A 22,848-nucleotide genomic window follows, 5' to 3' on the forward strand; every position below is an offset into this window, starting at 1 on the left:
AAATATATTTTATAAACCTAAACCGATCAGTCCTATCAATCCAACCAACATGGTCGTGTTGATCTCAGGTTAGGCTCTTTGGATTGTAAGTCAGGTTTGATATTGGGTTCTATCTAACTTTTTAACATTTAATAGTTGGGTTTGGATTACAGATCTATGTGAGGCCCAATCTTCTTCCTTCTTTTTTTTTCTTTGCGTTTTTCATATTTTGTGTATTTTATATTTGTATGTGTGTGGAGATACGTGTCATAAATTTTTGAGATTCATGTAGGGATTTTTTCACTCATTTCGGATTTGTGAAGAAATTATTAGATGGTCCTGGTCCATTAACACTTGGTGGACTAGTTATATATAAACTCTTGGATTGAAAAAATGGCCTTACAAGACTGTATTAATACATTACAAAGTTTTATGATAGGAGGATTTTCATTGAATTAGTCCACCAAATATCAAATAATTTCTTGAATTTATGACCATGGAACTATAGGAGGTTTTCGTGTAGCCCTGGTTGGTTTCCGTGTTTGGAAAATTTTATGACTTAGTATTATTTTATTTTCATGTGGTGCACTTAGAATTTTAATTGGGTGGTCTTACACGTGTATGTATGCTTGTGTGGAGACATTAGGGGCATAGGGAAAAATTCCCAATATTAATTGGAGAGTGGGACCATCCACCCACTCACCTTTTGTACAAGGAGAGAGTATACTTTTGGGGGACACTTCTAGTCCCCTACTCTGCTGAGAATCCAGCCCCTGCCTCTCATTTATCTTCTTTTTTCTTTGTTTAACAATTTTGTTACCTTCAACCAAGGGATATTCTTTTCTTTTCTTTTCTTTCTCCATACTTTATGAATAGGTGATAGGTGGTGTGATTGGGGAAAAAAAAAATTTCTTGATCTTTGTTATTGTCAGAAGTAAATCCTATTTCATTTTAGGGTTCTCAATCACAACAAAAATTGAGATGGTGTGAATTCATTGTATCGTAGGGAGGCATTTAAGTCATTTCGATTTTAAGTTTATTTTATTATCATTTGGTTAGAAGTATGTAAACTTTTCCACGTCTACCATATATCCGTAATTAATGCACCCCCTGATAGAAGGAAAAGAAAAATAGATGGAAGGGAAGGGAAGGAGCAACTCTAGAGAAGGGATGCTCTAACAAAGCATAATGAATGCCATTTAAAAATTGAACATGCATGATTTCAAGGGCTTTGTATCAGCAAATAAGATATGAGCATAATGTAAGAGAAAAGGATAGACAAGCAAGCAAAGAATATCAATTCATATAATTAGGAAATCAAAAAAGGTTTCATCCAAACATCATCAAGTTTCATAATGTCCTATGGTACTTCCCATTAGAGTGTATACTCGTAGTGGAAAGCACGTATCGATTCACCGTGGAATCGGCAGTTTAGAGAGAGCCTGATTTAAAGAAAGAAAGAGAGCATGAAAAGACTGAGAGTATTGAATTTCAAGTGAATTCGGAAATCTCAAATCAACTTTTTGAAATTACATTTGTAGAATTGAGATTTCTGAATTTCAAAGTAAATTCTAATTTCATACACATAACCAGTCAACAAAGAAACATATCCACATCACAATATGCAACATTTTGATATATAAAGACAAAAAATGAAAGCTGCTTAGTTTTTAAAATAAGTTGCACAAGCAAAACAACTGAGTAAAGAATTTTCCACCTAGGATGAACAGGAGGGGGGAGAGGGGGGAACTAATATACATGGTCTCTACTGCTGTGTTTGGCCATGTGGTGGGGGACCTGGAGGGAGCGGGGGCGGAACCCCAGATGGAAGACCGAAATTTGATGGCATTGTCCCCATGCCAGTGGCATTTGGATTCCCAGACTGCAACAAGAAACATTATGACCCATTAGCTTCAGCTGAATAAATGTAGTTGCAAACGCAACCATGAAATAAAATGTAAAAATTGATAAAATAGTTCTGTATATGCACCAATATAATATATTCAACACTGCCAACAATGGAAGCTCAGTGAAAAGGATGTAGATAATATTCATACTGGCAAGTATCACTGACAAGAAAACACATAGTTTTGAAACTGCTAGCACAGACAAAACAAGCCCATGCACATGAAATATACATGATACATAATAAAAATAAAAATTCCACAAAGAAAACAATCTAATGAATTGCGGACATAAATAAAAACATAGTGTTAAACATGATGCAAACTAGTCCAGTCACCATATAAGTATGGAATTGGTAGTGCCCAACAACTGAACCCTCGTACTTGCGGATTCTGTTAAGTAATTTAATTACATATAAAAAAAATTATCTCACCTGGTAAGGATTAAGTCCTGGCATTGACGGCATCTGTCCACCTTGTGGCCGGTTGAAAGCACCCCCTGGCGGATACATTTGGTTCCCACTTGCATTTGAAGGGCCCTGCATATTTGGCAATCCATTTGGAATTCCTCCAACTTGAGGACCACCACCATGAGGTAGGGATCCCGAGTGCATGGGATTCATGCCCATAAAATGGCCCTGCGGCAATGGACGAATCATCTGATTCATTGTACTTTGCATCCCCTGAAAGTGAAGAGAAATATATATATATATATATATATATATATATATATATGTCAATAGCGGTTAATAAATATCGTTTATCCAAGAAAGATGGGAAAGGGTTTCTTCCAGTTCCTTTTACAGTTCGGTTCCTAATCAATAAAAAACACGGGTGGATGTGCCTGTCATTCCATGAAAAACCTACAAGAATTACTAAGGTTCCAATAAAGCAACCATCCCAGCCATGAATGTCAAGCATATCCCTTGTCACCTTTGCACAAAGAAAACTGTGCAAGCTGTAATATGGAGATTGTCTGAGGTGTGATAGCCCAAGGTTCATCTCCAATTTGTCATGGTATTCCAGACACAGCTTGCAGCAGCATAATATCAAGGGATATGCCCTTAATATCACCGTGAAATATTGCAACTGAATCTCCAAACATGTGTTTTCTAAAATTATCAGTCTGGCCCTATGTGGGGGAAAAGAAAATGTAAAACGAGATACTAGAATTGACACCCAACCAAGTGAATAGCACTATGAAAAATTGATACAAGTAGAATTAAAAGCAAATTAGTACCATTGGACCAGGCATCTGCATTTGAAGTGAAGTGGGCATTGATGAAGGCATAGATCCAGGCACTGAAGATGGCATGCTTGAAGGCATACCATGTGGGGGTAGCTGGGGCGGAGGGCGGGGTAAATGAGGATGTGGAAGCAGGGGTAAATGGGATGGTGGTTGTAGCTGTGGCAAATTTTGAGGTGGCAGAGGCATTGAGGACATTTGCTGTGGGAGTGCCTGGTGCTGTTGTTGGACTTGCTGAGCATTTTGTTGATATGCTTGCTGTTGATTGGCAACGAGAAGAGATGGATGTGGACCAGGCGGGAGAGGAGGTGCTCCTGAAGGCATTGAGACTTGTAGAAACGGCTTCTGCTCTCCCTGGGCTGATGAATCAAGAGATGGAATAGATAAAGGCATTGCAACTCCAACACCCGGAATGGTTCCCTCATTTCGTGTCAACCCAGCTGCAAATGGTCCAGGAGTTGTAGGGGTCTCTGGTCCGGGGAAATTACCAGGCATGCGACCAGCAAGAGCAGGGTTTTGCTCACCATAACCTGGTAACAAGAAAAACAGCTTATAAAATGAAAGAAGTTCACTATTATTCTGCTTATTTGTCTCAGTTCAGAAGCTCATTTTCAACACTCTTTGCAATGTAACATGCAGGTAGTACTGCAAGGGGTACACTGATGCATGCAAAAAACAAGAGGAAAACGGATCCAGCTCATTTATATAAATTACACCAAGTTTTCCATGAAACAGAATACTGTGCTTAAGACTCCACAGGTCTACAGAATCCTACAAGTTGGAGCTGCAGAAAATTTAAACTTGACAGCTTTATGGAGACGGAAAAATAAAAAAAGAAAACTAATAACACAACGAAATAATAAAAACCTTGGATGTGGCCCATGTTAAATTTATCGCGAGATGGATCCCCAGGCCTATTTCTGCACCAAAACTTTGTTGTGTGATCATTGCTACCGCTGCACGAGAACAATACAGTTTCAGTGGCCTAATCTATATAGACGCTAAGAAAAATAGACCACTCCAAACACTTTCCTATTCCATACATAGTAGAGCCAAAATAGTACATCTGATTCAAAATACAAACTAAAAATTCTCTAGGGAAAGGGACAACCTGCAGGACTGCAAGGATGCTATAAACAGCCAAAAGAACAGAAAAACTAGAATGCAATGCTGCTCCACTTATGCCGCTAATGAAAAATGTAATTGGCAATGGTAATAAAATCTGTTGCTGTTGATACCAACTTTTCAAGATTCGACGGAGTCACAATGTATCAGCCTAGTCATAACAGACTCGGCCAGAGACGATATCAAGTCCCAACGATATATCAGTGCAACTCTTTTTCAAGTGAAACTCAGAGTCTCAGCCAATAAAGCGCACTAATGGCAATGTTGCACCTAGGGTTTAAAACCCTAATTTCTCCCTCACTTTTCTGTCTTCCTTCTTCAAACCGTTACACTCCCACCAAACAGTCTAAAGGTATGATCTAACGTCCAATGCTTAAGATTCACAAGCTGTGAGCCCAAATCTTGAATCAAAACCTTCCGATACTTGGAATAATCTGTGTAAGCTTTTAAGTTTTTTTTTTTTTTTTTCTTTTTTCTTTTCTTTTCTTTTTAACTGTTTTCCGCTTTTCCAATTAAATCTGACATAAATGAGAAAGTTTAGCTGGTTTATGTATGCTAGGGTTTTGTTTCTCCCATTTATGACATTGATATGCTAGAACAATGTCTCGGTGAGTTTTTATTTGGTAACTCTTCATATATACGTAAGTGCAATTGTGACAATAAATTTAGTAAAAAGTACAAATTAGTAAGTTTTTATTGCTGAGACTTGAGAATTCTATATAGAGGCCATTAATCATATTAAATCACCTTTAGCATTCAACAAAATTTAATAAAAATTATTAAAATCCATGTTCATAGGATTGTGAAGTTAAAAGTTGGGTATCAAAGTGCACTGAACCAAGACATGAGAGGTCAAAAAACAAAAATTCACGATGTAATGACTATGATTGAAATGCAACCCTCGAATACCCCCTGTTCGTTATACCACAACCATGTCAGCGGCTCTGTCCTTGATTGAAACTTCATCATCATTAACTGTTAAATAACGACGCCAAAAAAAATATAGAAGAAAAGAAAAAAATCTTATTCTTGCTATAGCATGGGCATTTTTGCTCCTAACACGATGCAACCTGGATCAACATTGGAACAACTGTCGTGAGGGAGAAGTATAAAATGTGAATAAGACAGAACGTAGACTTGATGCTCCCTACAGAGGGATCTTCAAGTCCAATATGTAATCATAATCACTTGGTCAATGAAGGAAATCAAATTTCATTATCCGATCTTTTGACACCCCAATTCAAACTCAAAAAAACTAATGTGCACACCATTTTTCAGGTTGATGCCCTATGTGTGACCATGTGAGTGCACACATATGCATGTGTATAAGGACGAAAGGTCATCAAATAGAAGCAGGCAGAGAATCCTTCTTGAGATGCAAGAAGGTACACAGCCTATAAGACTACAGCTCTAAGGTAGCTACACAAAGAAGGGGAGAAAAAGAAATGAAATCAATATCCAGCAGGCTTTAAGTTGACTGATTTCTCAAACAAAATAAAATTCCTCGAGGAATCTTAGGGAGAAGATATAGTTTTTAATCATGTATACTCTTTAATCACAATCAAACCAACATTTACTTTAAATTCAGCGTGTGCCATGAAGTTAATTGTACTCCAAAGGGAATTTAAAAATAAATAAATAAATGAATAGGAAACAAAAGACAGACCAAACTATGCTGGAAAGTTGGATTTCTTTGCAAACAAACATAACTTTGAGCCAACCAAAAACTAAGATAAAAGAAGATGGATGAAATGAGGAAATGCTATGAAACAAGACAGGAAATGTCAAGGTGCCAAGGGCATCAAGTCTCAGCTTATTAGAAACCTCTAAAGAAAGGAACCAAGGACATGTGGATGGGATATATTTCAGAAAGAAAAGAAATTGTTAAAAAGTATAAAATAGATTTCTTGTATTTTTATAGTGCTCAATGACATGTTAACTAAGGCCGTGTTTGGCAGCCGCTGTTGCTTCGTGTTTTTGTTTTGACCCGAAACAGAAATAACATTTCTGTTGTGGAGTGTGTTCAATAGTAATTGGAAGCGTGTTTGGTAACATTATATTTGTTGCAAGATTTTTGCTCATGAAAACATGTCTTGGTAAAGAAGTGTTGCAAGTTTGAAAAATAAAATGGCTAGTTTAAAAGGTCATTTAAGAGGTAATTTTTTGTGTGTATGTATGTGGGTGTTTTGGGTGTGGGTGTGGGTGGGGGGAACTGTTCATCATTACATTGTTTTGCTATAGTGCGGAAGCAACCGGAAACACCAATTTGGTGCTTCCAGGTTTGGCCTCTTTTTTGGAAACGTTTTGATACTATTCAAATCGCAGCAAATGTTACCAAGCACGCTTCCATGTTTTGCTTCGCTACAATGCATAGTCCGAAGCAAAAAACACTGATTTTATGTTTCTTTTTTTTGATGAGTAAGATATCATTAAAAGTGCCCAAAAGCGGAGTAAACCCAAAAGTATATAGGTTGTATACTTGTACCTGGCATGTAGAGATAAAAATGAAGCACCTATGTATCAGTATCGTCACCTCAACCAGTGACCACTGATTATATTTAATCCCACTCATGCATAAGAAAGGTGGAAATTAGGTCACCAAGGTGATAAACAAATCAGATGATGGAGGCAGAAGATATCCACATCTCCCAACAGCTAATGGCTGGCAAAATAATATAGGTTGTAATACGATCATTATATAATCCCAAAAGTTTCTGTTCTTCTATTCATAAAACAACTCCATCCGAAGACTTGGACACAGAACCTCACACTTAACTGGACCAGACTCGTACTAAAAACGCAAGAGCTTATTGGTGAGTTCTCTTGGTCATGGGTTCTTACATATCAATTTTTCCAACTCTTTCTTTTTCAGGTTATGATAATGATGAACAGAACTTCAGAAAAATAAATAAATAAAAAGAAAAACACAGATACACAAAAATGGGCAGCAGTTTTGTTCTTGCTACTCAATGCAAGGCAGCAAACTTTACCTATTAAAATTTAGTTAACTAGCTTCAAAACAATAGCAAGATTGTAGCATTAACACAAACTAGGGGCGAGTTCATAAATTAAACGGTAAAGTGACCAGTTAACAAAGTAGGCGATCACAAAATAACATTTACTTATAAAATTGTATAAAGCAATAACTCAACAAGTTTTTTTTCTTAAAAATAGAAAATTTATCATAGAGATTAAGAAGACTAATTTACCTGCAAAGAATGTATCCAATGGGATGCCATGCAAGATCCCAAACACTATTATCATGAGCATTGGGAATTTCAACCTGGGGATTTTCATGCCTGTGCAGTAGAATATCATTTAGTGGTCAAAATGAATAACAGAGAACCCAACATAAAAAATGCAATGTTTTCTTTAATTTTTTTTCTTTTCTTTTTCTGAAGAATTCGCCATGATCCATGCATAATATCATGAAAAATGGATACAAATTTTTGACTACTACTTAGTATCAGCAATAGGTCTGAAAAAGTATATAAAAATATCAAATTTAGATATTTGTACCCTGTCGAAATAAGGAACCATGGCATATATGTTTGGAATAAACTCCATTATGAGAGAGTTGAAAAAACACTGTCTCGTTGAAAGGTTCTATACAATAAACTTCAACCAATTTCATTTTTATGATATACTGGATTCTACGGATATAGATTTGAATGAGAAAGAATGAGAAATAAAGATACCAATCAGTGTGTGTGTGTCTGTGTGTGTGTGTGTTTTATTTCTTTTTGGTGCATAATGGTAAATAATAATTTCAACAGCTGCTTAAGTGGAACAAGATGCAATGTGTAATATGAAATTTATTAAATGAAATAGGAAATACTTCTAATATGTTGCACCAAAGTAAACAAAGCCAATTGAATCAGAAAGAGAAATTACCCGACTAGCCAATGGAAAATTGATCCATCAAAACTACCACTCACAAAATATTCTTCATGGAATGGATGCCATGCCAATGCTAAAAATAAAAGGTAACATAAGTATCAGAATCTGGAAACAAAATCATAGCAGAATTAGATCCGGCATAAACAAGTGACTTTGTAATTTTGGTCCGCACATTACCAAGATCGAACTATATACGAAGGGAAAACATGAGAAATTGCTGATGAAATATACATAGAAAGAAAGCTATTCCTTTCAAAAGAATTCAGAAACAAAATCATAGCGGAATAAGATCCGGCATATACAAGTGACTTTGTAATTTTGGTCCACACATTACCAAGATTGAATTATATATAAAGGGGAAACATGAGAAATTTGCTGATGAAATATATATAAAAAGAAAGCTATTCCTTTCGGAAGTTCCTTGACGCACTTTTTGGGCTACATGTAGCACACCTGCTCTGTTCTATGTGCCAAAGCAAGCTACATTATAGGTTGTAATGTTGGCATCATCTTTTGGATTCTATGGTATATCAACTCTATGATAATTAATTTTATTAACTATAAAAGTCCTATTGTAGGCCAACCAATGTTGGAAATTGTAATCAAGTATGAGTCTGGGTTTATATATAGTTTACAAGCCCATCAGATTGATTCATTCTTCACTTTTTAACAGAGGCGCTCTATTTATCCTTGCTCTAGGATGCAGTCCCTACCATATCAAACCAAGTAGATTGGAATATGCTGTTACTGTTCCCTTGTCAGTTTTTTTCTCTTGCTTTCACAATGTTATAGACCATAAATGTGCATTTCTGAATGATGGAAACAGTAGTTTTTAGTTGGAACCGAATTTGATTTACCAAAAAATAAAGAGATTTAGCCATTTTGAATTCTTTCCTGTATCAATTTCCTTTATATTTCTTGTTTTTTTCTTCGTTTGAGAAATAATGGTTACTTGTATTAAAGTTTGTAGAAGGATAAAGTCCATACATCAAATATCTTAGAAAGTTTGCAATCAGCAAATTAATTATTACATCAATAATATTTTAAGGTGTATGGTGTGACTAGAATGCAAGAAAGGAAAGAATGAATGCAGCGATCTTAAATTCCTCTATCCAAACTGCATATCAAATTTGATCCATTACCTTGAAACACAATTCAATATGAACAATAAATTAAAACTACATATTTATCTACAGTCTCCATCTCAAATAAAGCACAATTGTTAATAAGATATCACAAACCAGTCACATCCTTCCGGTGCCCACGAAAAGATTCAAGCTCCTTCATAGCCCTTATGTCATAAAGCTGAACATGCAGTGAATACCATGAACATATAGAATAAACAGTTTCAATTTGAATGACAGATTGAAAGGAAGGCATTAAGTTGCCCACCTTGATGATTTGATCCTTTGAAGCAGTGAGCACCCAGTTACCATTCTGATTCCATTTGACGCAAAGAACAGTATTCTTGTGCCCATGACTGCAAGCAGCAGAATAACTTGTTAAAAAGGTTAAAATAACAAAAAGGAAACTACAAGTTTGAAAAGTTGAAGTTTTGTACTAACAATGAAGAAAGCTCTCTCCCAGACTTTGCATCCCAAAGTTTCACAAGGTTGTCTTTCCCACCTAAGGCGACCAATGCAAGTAGCAATAAGTATGGCACTGACAACTTATTAGAAAAGAAGCTAACAAAATAGACGCAGAACCACACACCTGAAACTAGTAAAGACTTTGTAGGATGCCAGTCAACACTTTTCACATCCCAACCATGGCCTGCCTGAGTACAAACCACATATCATGGACCCTTAGGTTAGCTGATTCACACTTTAGCCATTGTAAAACTAATAAAGGCCGCTATCAACTCCCTCAATTTGTAAAAGATTTGAGTAACAAAATTTTATATACAATAGTGACTTTCTTGTATAACCAAAGATTATAATTTACGCCAAAAGGGAAAGGACAAGTTAAGAAAGAGTAAAATACTAACATGCTACATGTAACTTTATTATGACAATGATATTTTATTCACTTTTGAAGAAATAAGCCGGAAGAATTATTAAAAAGAAAAGTTTCAGGATTGCTGTGAATAGGCATGCTGTGGTTGTTGACTATTATTGACTCGATAATGGGAGGGTGACTTGGGATGTGCAGCTCCGTAGACAGTTCCATGACTGGAAACTTTTGGAGGTTACAGACTTCCTAGCCTTATTTATTGCCAGGTGGTGGTTGGGGTGGGCATGGACGAGATGGTGTGGATGGGCACCTTGCCACCTCCAAAGGGGTGTTTGAGCTTCCTGGCCTCACTTTCCCTTGGAAAGCCATCTGAAGGACGAAAGCTCCCTTGAAAGTGGCATTCTTTTCGCGGACTACTGCCCTGGGAAGTATCCTTACTATTAACAACCTTAGAAGGAAACGTCAGATTATGGTTAACTGGTGCTGCGTGTGTAAGAAGTCAGGTGAATCTGTGAACCATCTTCTCCTTCATTGCTCGGTGGCAAGAGATGTTTGGTCAATGTTTTTGGTGGCTTATGGTCTACCATGGGTTTTTCCAAAATCCACAGTGGACATGTTAGAGGCTTGGAAAGGGTGTATAGTGGAGAAACGAGTCAAAGCTACTTGGAGGACTACTCCCCCTTGTATTTGGTGGGGGCTGTGTCGCGAGAGGAATAGGAGATCCTTTGAGGGAGAGGAGTCTCCTATTTGGTCTCTTAAATACAATATTCTGTCTTCTTTATTCTTTTGGGTCAATGGGTGGGATTGTAATTCTATGGATTGTCTTTTGGACTTTGTGAATAGCTTAAAGTTATAGTGTCTTCCTGGACGGCTTTTGTATCCTGTGGGAGCACCCCCCTTTTGAGCGTCTTTTATGAAATCTTTCTTACTTATCAAAAAATAATAATAAGCTCACCAAGCATATAACAAAAACATACACTTCTTAAAAAAGAAAATCCCCAGAAGAAGTATACCCTCTTAAAATCCTACGGACCACCCACACCAATATATAAAAAGCTTGCAAGAATCTCCTTCAAGTTCTATACAAGAAGCTCCATACTATTAAATCAAACTAGGTGTTTTTAGGAAGTGATACAATGTGGTATGCAGAACTTTACCAGAAGGTAAACCACTTACCATTGAACGTAAAAAAAGTGTAGGCTCATGCAGCACAAATAGAATATATTTTCAGGAGTCAGAATAAAATAGGTAGTTATAAATACATAACATGTTATTTTGAAAACGTTTTCATCCGAACTATGATATATCAAACTTCCTTTCAAAATATAATTGTATTATTTTTTACGGATGCATTTTCTGTTTAAATTAACCATGCAAGGACAAAAAAACATATGTATATCCTATTTTGGGTAGCTCCTTTAATGTGTTACGATTATCGCTCCATTTAGCCCAGAGATCAACAAAATGATATCTTATTCGCAATCAATGTGTTATGACTATTGCTCCATTTAGCCCAGGGATTGACGATGTAATATGTCTTATCTGCCATCAATGTACACATTCTATTTAGCCTTGCATAGAGAGAGTAGTTCCAGAAATAAGAAAACTTCAATTTGGCAAATTCCTATGTTACATGGACTCAGTCATTTATGTCGAGAGTGGTTATGAGCATTGTAGAATGAAAGTGTACCGTTTTTTAGATCATGTGATCCAGATTGTTGATTGAGGGGGAATTAGAAAAGCAACCTGACAAGCTAACAGTCTCCACAAATAGACCCCACAAAGTTGGAATCACATAAACCTTTACCATTGTATGATTACAATATTTTTTTTCACAGTATTTCTGGTTGAGTTCCAATTTCCAACCCATAAAGCTATTAGCCTCACAGAACTGCCCAAGAAGTTGTTGCCAGAGACGCACTCATTTATTTGTTTGAAACCAATTTCTTGATCCATGAAATATTGTACTAATTCAATTTAGTACGTAAAATGCTTAGTGAATATAACAATTACATAAGGAAATACGATGGCACGAGTAAACAATCCCTATATCCCCCGCCACCCCAAAAAAGAATATAATGATAATAACAAATAAATAAATAAATAAGAGAGAAAGAGAGATAAATTTGAATTGAAAAAAGGAAATTAAGAAGCCAACTGAACCTCAACCAACTGAGATAACTATGCATATGTTGACATATTTCCACTGACACATACTGAAACCATATTTAGAATTGCCAAGTCAATTACACTATAACATTGACAAAGAAACCAAACACAACCAACCCTTTGTGTTCCATATTTATCTGAGTTTAAAATAAAAATTAAAAATAAATAAAAAAGAAAAATATGACATGTAAATTCTGAATAACATTGTTGGTATCAGGTACCAATAGAGATTAGGGGAAACAAATTTATTCTCAAACCAATTTGACTATTCAGGGAACATTACCAGCCAATGAGCGCTCTTCTTGACACCGAGCGAAGTCCCAAACCTTTACAGTAGTATCATCGGAGCAAGAACAAAATTTCAAATCTGTCCTACAGAAGCTGTTCAGAAAATTTATATTTATATATGAAATGCTTCGTGGAGTAAGTTCACAAAAGGATCTAAATATGCACCCTTAAGCCACTTCCATCAGAAATAATAATATTTACCTTAAGTCACGGACTGATTCTTTATGAGCGGTTTTATTGGCCTTCACATTATTCATGTTGTTTTGCCAGTACCTACCAATTGCCGCCATACACACATTATTAAAATAAATTGATTTGCTAATCAAAACAAAAGGAAATGCTAAATAAAGTTGACCAAAAATATATAGAATCATTTTTACTTTATTGAGCCCCCATCATCACCAGTGACCATCCAGTTCTCATTGTAACTCCAAACCATAGACCTGATTGCTTGATCATGAGCCTGCAAATTGATACATATTCTAACATATAACAATTTAAATTCTCAGTATTGAAGAAATGAAGAAGGTACCATGTGGTACTGCATACCTGCAGAATCATTTCAAAATTAAATGACTGACCATTCCAAAGAGTGAATTCCCCACTTTGAGAGCCTGTAATAAGACGCCTCCCAGAGGGAGTCCACTTTGTTTTAACAAAGACAAGATAGCACACGTTAGAATAATAGAAATCAGATTAAGGCATGCCCTGAAATAATTTCCACAGTAACAAATACTACATGAAAATGTAGAAATATAATGTTTCTCATACATAGTAGCAAAAACTAACCACAAAGATCAGACTGTAAATTGATAAAAATGAATACCCAAACACTCAAACTTATCATTATTGAAAACCCACAAGGGGTTGAGTTATTGAACTATTTCATTCCTTATAACAATCTTGAAACCCCCACAGCGGGTTTTTGCCCAGCTCTCTCTCCACAAAATGCAACAGTAGTGCCAACTGGAAAAATTAACTTAAATATTGATGTGATATTAATTTATTTCAAATATTTTATGAAATAAAACTAAGTTAAATGAAAGGGATAGTGCATCACCAGGCTAATTACTTTAATAACTATTTGCCATAGCTCAATTTAAAGACATATCAAAATCATGTATATGGTACAACAGTACAACAATCAATCGATCAACCACAAAGTTACGATTCAAGAAATATTCCCACCTACCATGAAATTGGTCTCATTCAAAGTCATGTTATGTCAGTAGTAAAAACTTCCTATTTGGTCACACGATGTCATGGGTTTAAATAACCAAACAGCATAACAACAATTAATTTTTATTGAATTTGGTAGAGAGTTAATCATGTGGTTTGCGTTGATCATTGGTAGTCCTCTTTCTTGGATATGAAGCCTACCAACAGATAAGTCACATATAGCAACCTTGAGAAGAGTAAATCAGGTTAGAGGCATGACTTTTTACCATCCCACTGCCCTTCCCAACTGTTCTATTACTCTAATATGCAAAATGGCATATTCAAATTTTTTCCAAAACAATCACTAATATGCATCCATGTCATGGCTAAATTTGGCAAATTAAGTCATACTACGAATAAAGAAATAAATAAATAAAAACTCCAGATACACACACAAGCACTTGAATGAGGCAGGCCATGGTAGAAACAACTTGGAAGATTAAGCAGGCGGGGGACTAGAACAGAATACAAGAAAAACAATACACACACACATGCATATACATTGGTCTTAAAATTTTAATCTAACTCACCAAAACCCGATTAATCGAACAACGATTTTTGTTTAGCGATGTATGAACAAACTTTGTGGCAAAGCTTGTAGAAGGATTATCTGAATAGGCAACCGCTGGCAACATCTGCACATATGATCAACATAAAAGAGAGAAACTAAGTCCTCAAAGATACAAAGAATCGCGAAGCTGATCAATGGAAGTGATTAAAATACTACTCCCTCCGTCCCAATTTAGTTGTCCATCTTTCTTTTTTGGGTTGTCCCAAAATACTTGTCCGCACTCCAAATTCAAACAACACATTTCACATCTTTCAATAAAATACCCTAAAACTTTTAAAAAAATTCAAACTTCATGATATATATATTCAAACTTGAAAGGGTAACTTAGTAATTTTCAAAGGAGACAATGCAATAATTAAATGTCCCATTACAAATATACTCCCAAAAAGGGACATCTAATATTGGACAGAGGAAGTACTCTAATTGCAGTTTCCAGCCATAAAAGGATCCATGTACAAGAGAAGAAAATGTTTTATTAAAACTAAAACATTGTCATGTTCTATACAAAATAAAATTGAATATAATGGTGTTAACTAACATCAATTGCTGCTGCTGGAGTAGGTTGCAATACTGTCCTGTCCCTTGCATCCCGCTGCCACATACGAATCTGCAGAAAAATATTGATACAAGATTGTCAAGATTTCAAGTTACCCCCAAGAATACTCACAAGATTACAAGACCAAAAACAAAAAAATTAAAGAAAAGTGGATGCATCTAAAAATTAAAAATCAGAATGAAAATAGAAATGAATGCATATTTTTCTCCGATTGCCAGAAAAGGACTATAATAAGATATTAGAAGATACCAATGGAAAGAGCAAATATTCAATATCATTTTCTAATTAAAAAAAAAAAATGAATAGCTTTAACATGTAATGATTGATGAAAGAAGTTCCAAATAGAAATAACCATCAATTGTAGACACAAGAAGATAAACAGCTTCTAAGTGGGGGATGTAGTAAATAAATAAATGGTAGGAATAACAGCACCAATAACTTTCTAATGGATGCTTGCCAAAAAACTTACATTGGAATATTATTGATAGTTGTTAAAGTTTTAAAAGACTATTAAACTGACTTTGGCTTGTCTTTGCTGCAAGTCAGGATTCAAACTCTTATTTTATTCCTGACAATAAAGAATTTCAGCTTATACTTGATTCTTCAGAACCACTGCCATCTAACACAGACCACCCCAGACGGTAAGACTGATGAGCCACTTGTGACATGTCTACTTTTTCAAAAGTTCTCATGTTTATTAGATAACTTATCATGAAAACCTGCCATAGCCCTTAGTAGAAATTCCAGGTTGCCCATGAACAATTTGACCCGGCAGTTTTGGCAATCATGTGTTAACAATCAGTCATCGGGAGGGCCGGTTTTAGGCGAATTTTCTCCTTTCTCGTTATCGGTGGCAAGAGAGAACCTAAGCCTAGCCCTTTTCCCTTTGAGAGAAAAATAAGGCAGCTGGTGGAGGTAAATTCACTTGACGTTGTGATCGGGCCGTACCAGTTCAAGATCAGGTTGAAGTGCTAATTGTAATTGCGCACTTACTTTGATAAGTAAAATCTCCCTTGATTTAAATTTTACCCCATTTTATGTGAAACCCATTTTTTAAGTGATACACACATTGCATATCAAGCTCACTTAATGCCCTTAATTTATTGAGTAATCCAACAGCACCTTAGGCATCAAAACATTATGTTTACAAATACAAAATTCAAAGCACACTGTACGTGTAACATGACATTAAAGCATATAATTCAAGCATGTATAGGCAATATTATCAAAAGAATTATATATGCATGCAAATGTAAGCATTTTACACACGTAACAAATCAAAGAATTTGCACATATGCATGTAAGACATACACTATACTTTTGAAGTTCTACATCATTCAACAAAAGTATAGGATTAATTTTTTTAAAGTAATATTTTATTTTAACTTTTGCGCAATATGGTAAGTCCTTTTTTGGGTAAGTAAGATACATGCACACAACCACAGTTGCCCATTACAGCGATTTAAACCCTCATCCACGTGGAAAGTAGAGAAGATACCACTAGAACTAACCAGCTATCCATCAACCCAGTCCCTAAGCTGGGACAACATCATATCAAGATCTACTAACCATTTGTTTATTTCAATGGTTATACTTATAAGAAAAAACAGAAAAACATAACAGATCTCTTTCAACTAATGAAATGGCAAAATGTCCTAAAAAATTGACCCGCTGTACTCCTTCCGCTCACCCTAGAAAAAAGACATTAAATTCCCAGAAAGAAGGATTCTCTGATATCCTCGCTGATATTTTTTATAGTAGGTACTTTTTTTAATATCCTCGCTGACAAAAACGCATTCACCAAAGAAGTAGCAAAGGAAAGGGCAAAGATCAATAGGCATTTGGTGATGGTTAAGGCATGTCTCAAACCAATGGTAGTGAGATGATATTGCATTAGTTCATTTTTCCACAAGGCATTATAATTTTATAACATGAACTGAAATAAACCACTCAGAGACAATATGAGGTCATTTTTATCCCGAAATGACAATTGGACTTTGAATTCTTGTTGTGGCAGATGCATATGCTAATAGGATGCAAAAGTCCACAGATAGCCACAATCTCTGTTGCCCCAACAGCAAAAAAAATTAAAGATAAGAATTAAATAATAGTCCACATTGCATTATGTATAACATGTTTGCACAACACATATCAGGTTGCGCATTGCTTGTCGGTATCATTAAACCAAACTAATTAGATAAACTAACGAACAGGGAGTCAAACCCATTTGCCAATAATCATTACAGGTACCAATTTAGCAAACTCATTGTGGCAAAAGTCGAATGAGATTGCACCCCTTTATTCGACTTTATTATAGTCATATAATTTGATTATCGAAAATTCTCGCTCTGTACTTTGTGTACTGGGCTCTGCTTGGAAAGTGAGAAAGTTGAGAAAAGAAAATTAAGACAAGAAAACCATTAAAATATCAAGTCTTTTAGTCTAAATATAGATTTAGCTAGTTTTACTAATATTTGCATAGCTTAATGATGTTGTAATAACAAATGCAGTGAATTATGAGCTACAGGACTTGATTTATCTATCATGAAAATAAAAATAAAATTACAAAGGTCCTCTTATTGTGTTTGTGTGTACAAACAAATATCAATAGCCATATTCTATTATTTTTCTACATGAGAAATAGTGTCAAAAGAAAAATAAAAAGAAAACAGTTCAATATAGGAGAATGTTGAGTTTCCATCTACTTAATTATGTATAATTCAATTTATATGCTTATTTAAATGTTGAATGAGTCACTTGAGCACATGAGTTTGTATAAAATGTTGCTATATGACATTTTTTTTCTTTCACATTCTTCATCAATTATTATTTCACCACATGCATAGCACGTGTATTTTCCTAGTTATATTGAATATGTACATATGCTTAAATCTCTAGAAGGAGACAAAAATTTGCAATTAAAGGCAATTTTTTTATTTTTTGGGGCAAGGCAAATTTTAAGCATTCTCAATTCTTAAGTTAGAAATTTAAATCTAAATGCCATGGTCAAAAATCCCACCTAACATGTTTTATAGTGAACAAAGACAAATGCTTTGTCGAACTTCTAAACCATTATTATTTTCTTTTTAACCATTGAAAATATATATATATATATATATATATATATATATATATATATATTAGAAAATCAAACATTTATAATGGCTGGTTTTCATTAGCTCTAAATTTCATATTATTTCATTTTTTTTTTTGATAAATCCTTTTTCTTTTTATAAATAAAAAACTGGATGTAATAGAAATTTCATATAATTTCTGAAGCAGTGGAAGCCATGTAATATAAAGGAGACCCAGTAAAATATAGCATTGTCTAAAATGGCACTTGCAGCATCAAAAAACAAATATAGGATTTCAAAAGATATGCCACTTCTTACCAACATGTTACAAGAACTAATTGTAGAAACATTTAAAGCAGGGCATGGTATTACCTGCATAAATCGCACCACGGTGCTAGTATAATCAACGGTCCTCCTTTGACCAATCTTTCTCATTCTTTTTGCAGCAAAACTGTCTGCATGAGCTTTAACATGCATTTGAAGGAAAGAAAAAAAAAATAGAAAACACAATTAGCAAGTTCACTGGAGTCTCATAGGATGAAATGCATTACGTGAAATACAATATATACAAGGAGAATGTACCAACTCAAAAATGTCAACCTCTTCCTTCCCTCATATGTATCACACAGTAAATCTACTGCCTTTAACACCCACAATAACAACACTATTAAGAACTCTGGCTCAGGTTATATTACATTAATTAAAGCATAAGATCTAGTGACCTACTGAATTTTATAGTTAACCATGGGACAGTCACCCATGGCTATTTATGAAAGCAGCTATTGCGAGATCTCTATATTTGGCATTTGCTGTTTCTTCTTCCTAAAGTTTCAAACCGACTTTGATTGGGTTGTCTATTATACTCAAATTCAGAGTAATTTCTATCATTATGTCAATCAGTTTGTACAATGGTTAGTCAGCATAGGGTCAAATGGACTATCGAATTCATCAGCCAATTTTTCTTATCCATCGGCATTGACATTCCTAAATCTGAATATCAAACATTTACTGCTTCCTTTTCCTCATATTTCCAATAAACATTGATTGGATTGTGTCCTAATCTTACCATCTTTTATCACATGTAATCTTTACCTTGCATAAGTTAACGATATGCCTCTAATAAGGAACATATCAGGTAACAAGTACCATTTATCATATCTTTTATTAAAAAAAACTGGCATTTAATGAAAGCAAGAGGAAGGGTTGCATTCCACATACATGCAAGTAGTTGAGAGTGCATGGTCAGCTTCTGTTAATGGGTTTCAAACTTTTAATGTAGCAACGCAAAATTGTTATAGCCCTTATTACGAATAACACGTATCATCACAAGAATTCCTACACATGAGATATAAAACATGATACATATCGAGCCCCAAACTACATCAAATCCTCAAAAGAAATCCTAACAGACAATTCATCAAACACTTCATATACATAAACAAGATTGTCTCCAAATAAGCAATTCAACAACTCCGAATTCCCCATTTGATTCTTTGGGTAACTGCAAAATCGTGGCTGAGGCAAAGTCCCGGTAGGAAGAATATAACAACCATCTCTAGAAGGTTTATGCACAAGAAATCATCACAACAAGGGAAAAATTCCAAGTGTTATAAATATGCCATGAAAATCACGGCCAATGTGTAAGATAAATAATTTCATGATCCTTCAACAAAAGTTTCCTATAGTTTCCCTCATTCAATATCTACCTGTTATGTGGGAAATTTTGATCCACGGAGCAGATTTTGTTGAAAACTGGCTTCAACAATAAGATTCAGCATGAAGTTTAAAGTTCGCTCAGTCCCATCTTATCACATAAACTATTTACATTGTCTTCTAAAGTATTCAAATCACATACACATAGAGGTTCTACAAGTTAATGCGTTCAAGCCAAGAACCAATTTTATTAAATTTTTAAATGTACATTCACATTAACACAACAAATGTATTCCCATTAGAATTTGCTCCAAAAATAACCATGCCGTTAGAATGTAGGAAAAGCAAACAAAATTGTGAAATTGTGATTAATACAATACGGAGGAGGAGAGAGATTACCATCGTAAGGGGGTTGAGCAGGCGGCTGGTGGTGATACTCTGGTGCGTTGAGAGTGGTAGAAGAAGCAGAGGGCTGTCGCATCATCGGCGGTGGCGGTGGCTGTTGCGGCCCCCTCGGATACTCGCCCATCATTGGCTGATGCTGCTGCTGCTGCTGCTGCTGCGGCGGCGGCGGCGGTGGATGTTGCGGGTGTGGTGGTTGCTGCTGCTGCTGAAGATGGTGATGATGTTGATCACCGTACATCATCGTTACAGAGAGGACAGAGAAAACCCTAGGAGTAGTAGGATTGAGAATCTCCTGACAGAAAATAGCGGGAATGCGAAAGGTACAGAAGTAGTGTGGTTTTTAGGGTTTTAGATTTATAATCTATGGGAAATTGGGGGTGAATGTAGCTATTGCCAGAGCAGCCGTTAGTGCTGCCAGAACGAGCCCTTTTATAAACTACTATATACCAGTTTCAATGGCTTGGCAATAGAAATACAAATACCATTTTAATTGCTATTCAAGTAGGACGAAAGTATAAGTACTAGATTGACAAAACCGCTTGATACATCATTTTAATTGCTATTCTTCAAATAGTTTTTTAAAAATTCTTTATATATTTATGAAATTTCAACCTTCAAATCATATAAAAATTTTGTGGGTCGGGTTAGAACAAGTTGGTTCAACAAATCATGACCCAATTGACCTTTTTTTATATAAAAATTTGTAAAATCCATTCTTCTGGGCAACATTTTTGGAAATCACTTTTATGAAATTTCAGGGTAAAAGATCAAGTTGGATTGTCCCGTTTATAAAGACACAACCCGTTTACAAAAGACCGAAATCGTTTACACATCTCTAGGACTATAAATAAGCCGAGCTAAGGCAAGCAGAGCTTAGATGTGCTCAGGCTCGGCTCAACTTATTGTTGTAAGTGTTAAAATCACAAAATCCCCATGTATTTTCAAAATTATGCATAAAAATCCCAGTAGATTTAAAAATAAATAAAAATCATGAACTAAAAAAAGTTATCAAGTTGTCCTCATATGAGTGATTGATCTATTAACTTAGTTATGGAATGATAAAATTGACCTTACTATTTAATGTTAAATTAAAATCATAATAATAATTTTTTAAATTATTTTTGTAATTTAAAAATAGCAAGATCAATTTTGCAATTTTATTTTATTTAATGGGCCTTTATTATTTTTATAATTTAAAATAATAATTTTTCAATATTTTAATTTAACATTAAATAATAAGATCAATTTTATCATTTCTCATTGCTAGCTTCCCGCACAAAGACGATGTCCTTTCAATAATGCCCTTCTCTCACTCAATCTGTACCTTTACTTTAGGCATTTTATTCAATTCAACAAATTAAATGGTCACTCACTCTTCCGCCGCGCTTTTTGGGTTCGGTTTGATTCGTATGGCTGGGCCTTCGCCTAGCTACCTCCCTAAAGCTACTAGAAGTCAGTCAAAACCAAGTTAACGGGTCTGATATAGGGTAACTTGATAACTTTTTTTAATTTATGGGGGGAGATTTTATGCAATTTTGAAAGTACAACAGGTTTTGTAATTTTAACCCTTTTTTTGTAATTGTTCAAGCTCGATCTAGCCCGACTAAACCATGATCGAGCTAAGCTCGACCTTATTTAGCCAAGTTTGAACTCGACTCAATAACTCGTTTATGAGCTATCTACTACGATCAACATAATCCCCATATATATATATACACACACGCACACACTGCATATATATTATACACGCACACAATTAAGGCATATCTATTTATATCAATTAGGTATATATATTTAGGATTTTTACGTATAAATGGGGTTAGGGCTCCATATTTACTAAGTGGTTGAGTCAAAGTCCCATACTTTCATGAAAATGAGATTGACTAAAAAGATGACATGGCACATGAACTTTTACTGTTTAAAATATCGTGTTGCCTAAAATACCCTTCTCCCTATTCCAATACGTTTACCTTATTGTCCTTTTTATTTACTCATCCAATTTAAGCAATATATGGCCAATAAACCCTCATTCGTGCGCCCTCTCTCTCTCTCCGCTTCTCTGTAACAGCAAAGCCCAACCCGTTCTCTGTCTATATAACCAGCGAAGCAGCAACCACGTTCCTCTGTCTTCTCCACTTCGTTTCTCTATGATCGACTCTATTCGGTTTTGAATCAAGCTAGACCTAAGGTTTGTCTCTTTCTCCTTCACTCTCTCTCTCTCTCAAAAACAAATCTAGGGTTTGAGGTAATTTTCCATCTAATTTCTGTGCATTATCTGTGATTCGCATATGGGTTTATATGTTTTCTTTTGGGTTTTTCATCTATTTTGCACATTCAATCCAAAATTGCATATTCAATCCAATTTATGAGCATATTTACATATATAATTTTCAATTCACAACTTCTATTCTAGGTATGTGACATTCTATAGATGCAAATTGTTGATATTTGAAATTAATTTTCAAATAAGGTAAATATATGTTTGGGTTGACCAAAGTTTTTAATCTAACTAGGTCCTTACTGTTGTTAGGGTTCTTGTGTCTGCTGTGAGGGTATGCCCTCATTTTTTGCCTTGTACTATACTGTTCCATTTATGTGTGTGTGTAGGGTGCCCGGGGGGGGGGGGGGGGGGGGGGGGAATTACAGACTCAAGCTTTTATACTGAAATTAACCAAAATAAATTCCATTGACTAAACAGTTTTTATTCTTGTATTTTACTTGGAAGCCATATGCCCTAGGGTGTTTACAGTTTTGAGTGCTCATTTATTCTCTTTCAAGTTTTTTTCTTGGATCTATTTTTTCTGAAA

General features: G+C 35.2%; 1 protein-coding gene across 2 annotated transcripts; it reads right to left on the reverse strand.

Annotated features, from left to right (window-relative positions):
- Nucleotides 1-1,586: 1,586 nt before the first annotated feature.
- Nucleotides 1,587-20,510, reverse strand: LOC132295143 (flowering time control protein FY). 2 transcript variants are annotated; one of them, XM_059793271.1, is made up of 18 exons: nucleotides 20,036-20,510; nucleotides 18,356-18,438; nucleotides 14,892-14,960; nucleotides 14,313-14,417; nucleotides 13,114-13,209; nucleotides 12,945-13,027; nucleotides 12,766-12,837; nucleotides 12,560-12,657; nucleotides 9,868-9,927; nucleotides 9,720-9,780; nucleotides 9,547-9,634; nucleotides 9,396-9,459; nucleotides 8,149-8,227; nucleotides 7,464-7,553; nucleotides 3,997-4,085; nucleotides 3,124-3,659; nucleotides 2,318-2,566; nucleotides 1,587-1,861 (listed from the first exon to the last, which is right to left on the reverse strand). In XM_059793271.1, exons 1-18 carry the CDS (start codon nucleotides 20,280-20,282, stop codon nucleotides 1,745-1,747), a joined length of 2,286 nt encoding a protein of 761 aa, XP_059649254.1. In that variant the 5' UTR covers nucleotides 20,283-20,510; the 3' UTR covers nucleotides 1,587-1,744. The 2 variants fall into 2 exon arrangements, with proteins under 2 accessions (XP_059649254.1, XP_059649253.1); XM_059793270.1 differs by having other exon boundaries at nucleotides 18,356-18,447; nucleotides 20,036-20,509.
- Nucleotides 20,511-22,848: the final 2,338 nt, after the last annotated feature.

This window comes from Cornus florida, unplaced genomic scaffold, assembly GCF_030987335.1.
Source record: "Cornus florida cultivar Cherokee Brave unplaced genomic scaffold, ASM3098733v1 CherokeeBrave_3.0.0_Hap2_Chr02, whole genome shotgun sequence".
In the NCBI taxonomy this organism is placed as follows: domain Eukaryota; kingdom Viridiplantae; phylum Streptophyta; class Magnoliopsida; order Cornales; family Cornaceae; genus Cornus; species Cornus florida.

Bases quoted from the DNA above. Each gene is read 5' to 3' on its own strand.
- LOC132295143 (XM_059793270.1), bottom strand. From the start codon at position 20,282: ATGATGTACGGTGATCAACATCATCACCATCTTCAGCAGCAGCAGCAA. The intron at 13,028-13,113 runs GTATGCAGTACC...ATCAATTTGCAG, and splicing joins ATTTTGAAATGATTCTGCAG to GCTCATGATCAAGCAATCAG. The intron at 3,660-3,996 runs GTTTTTATTATT...TCTTGTTACCAG, and splicing joins TAACATGGGCCACATCCAAG to GTTATGGTGAGCAAAACCCT.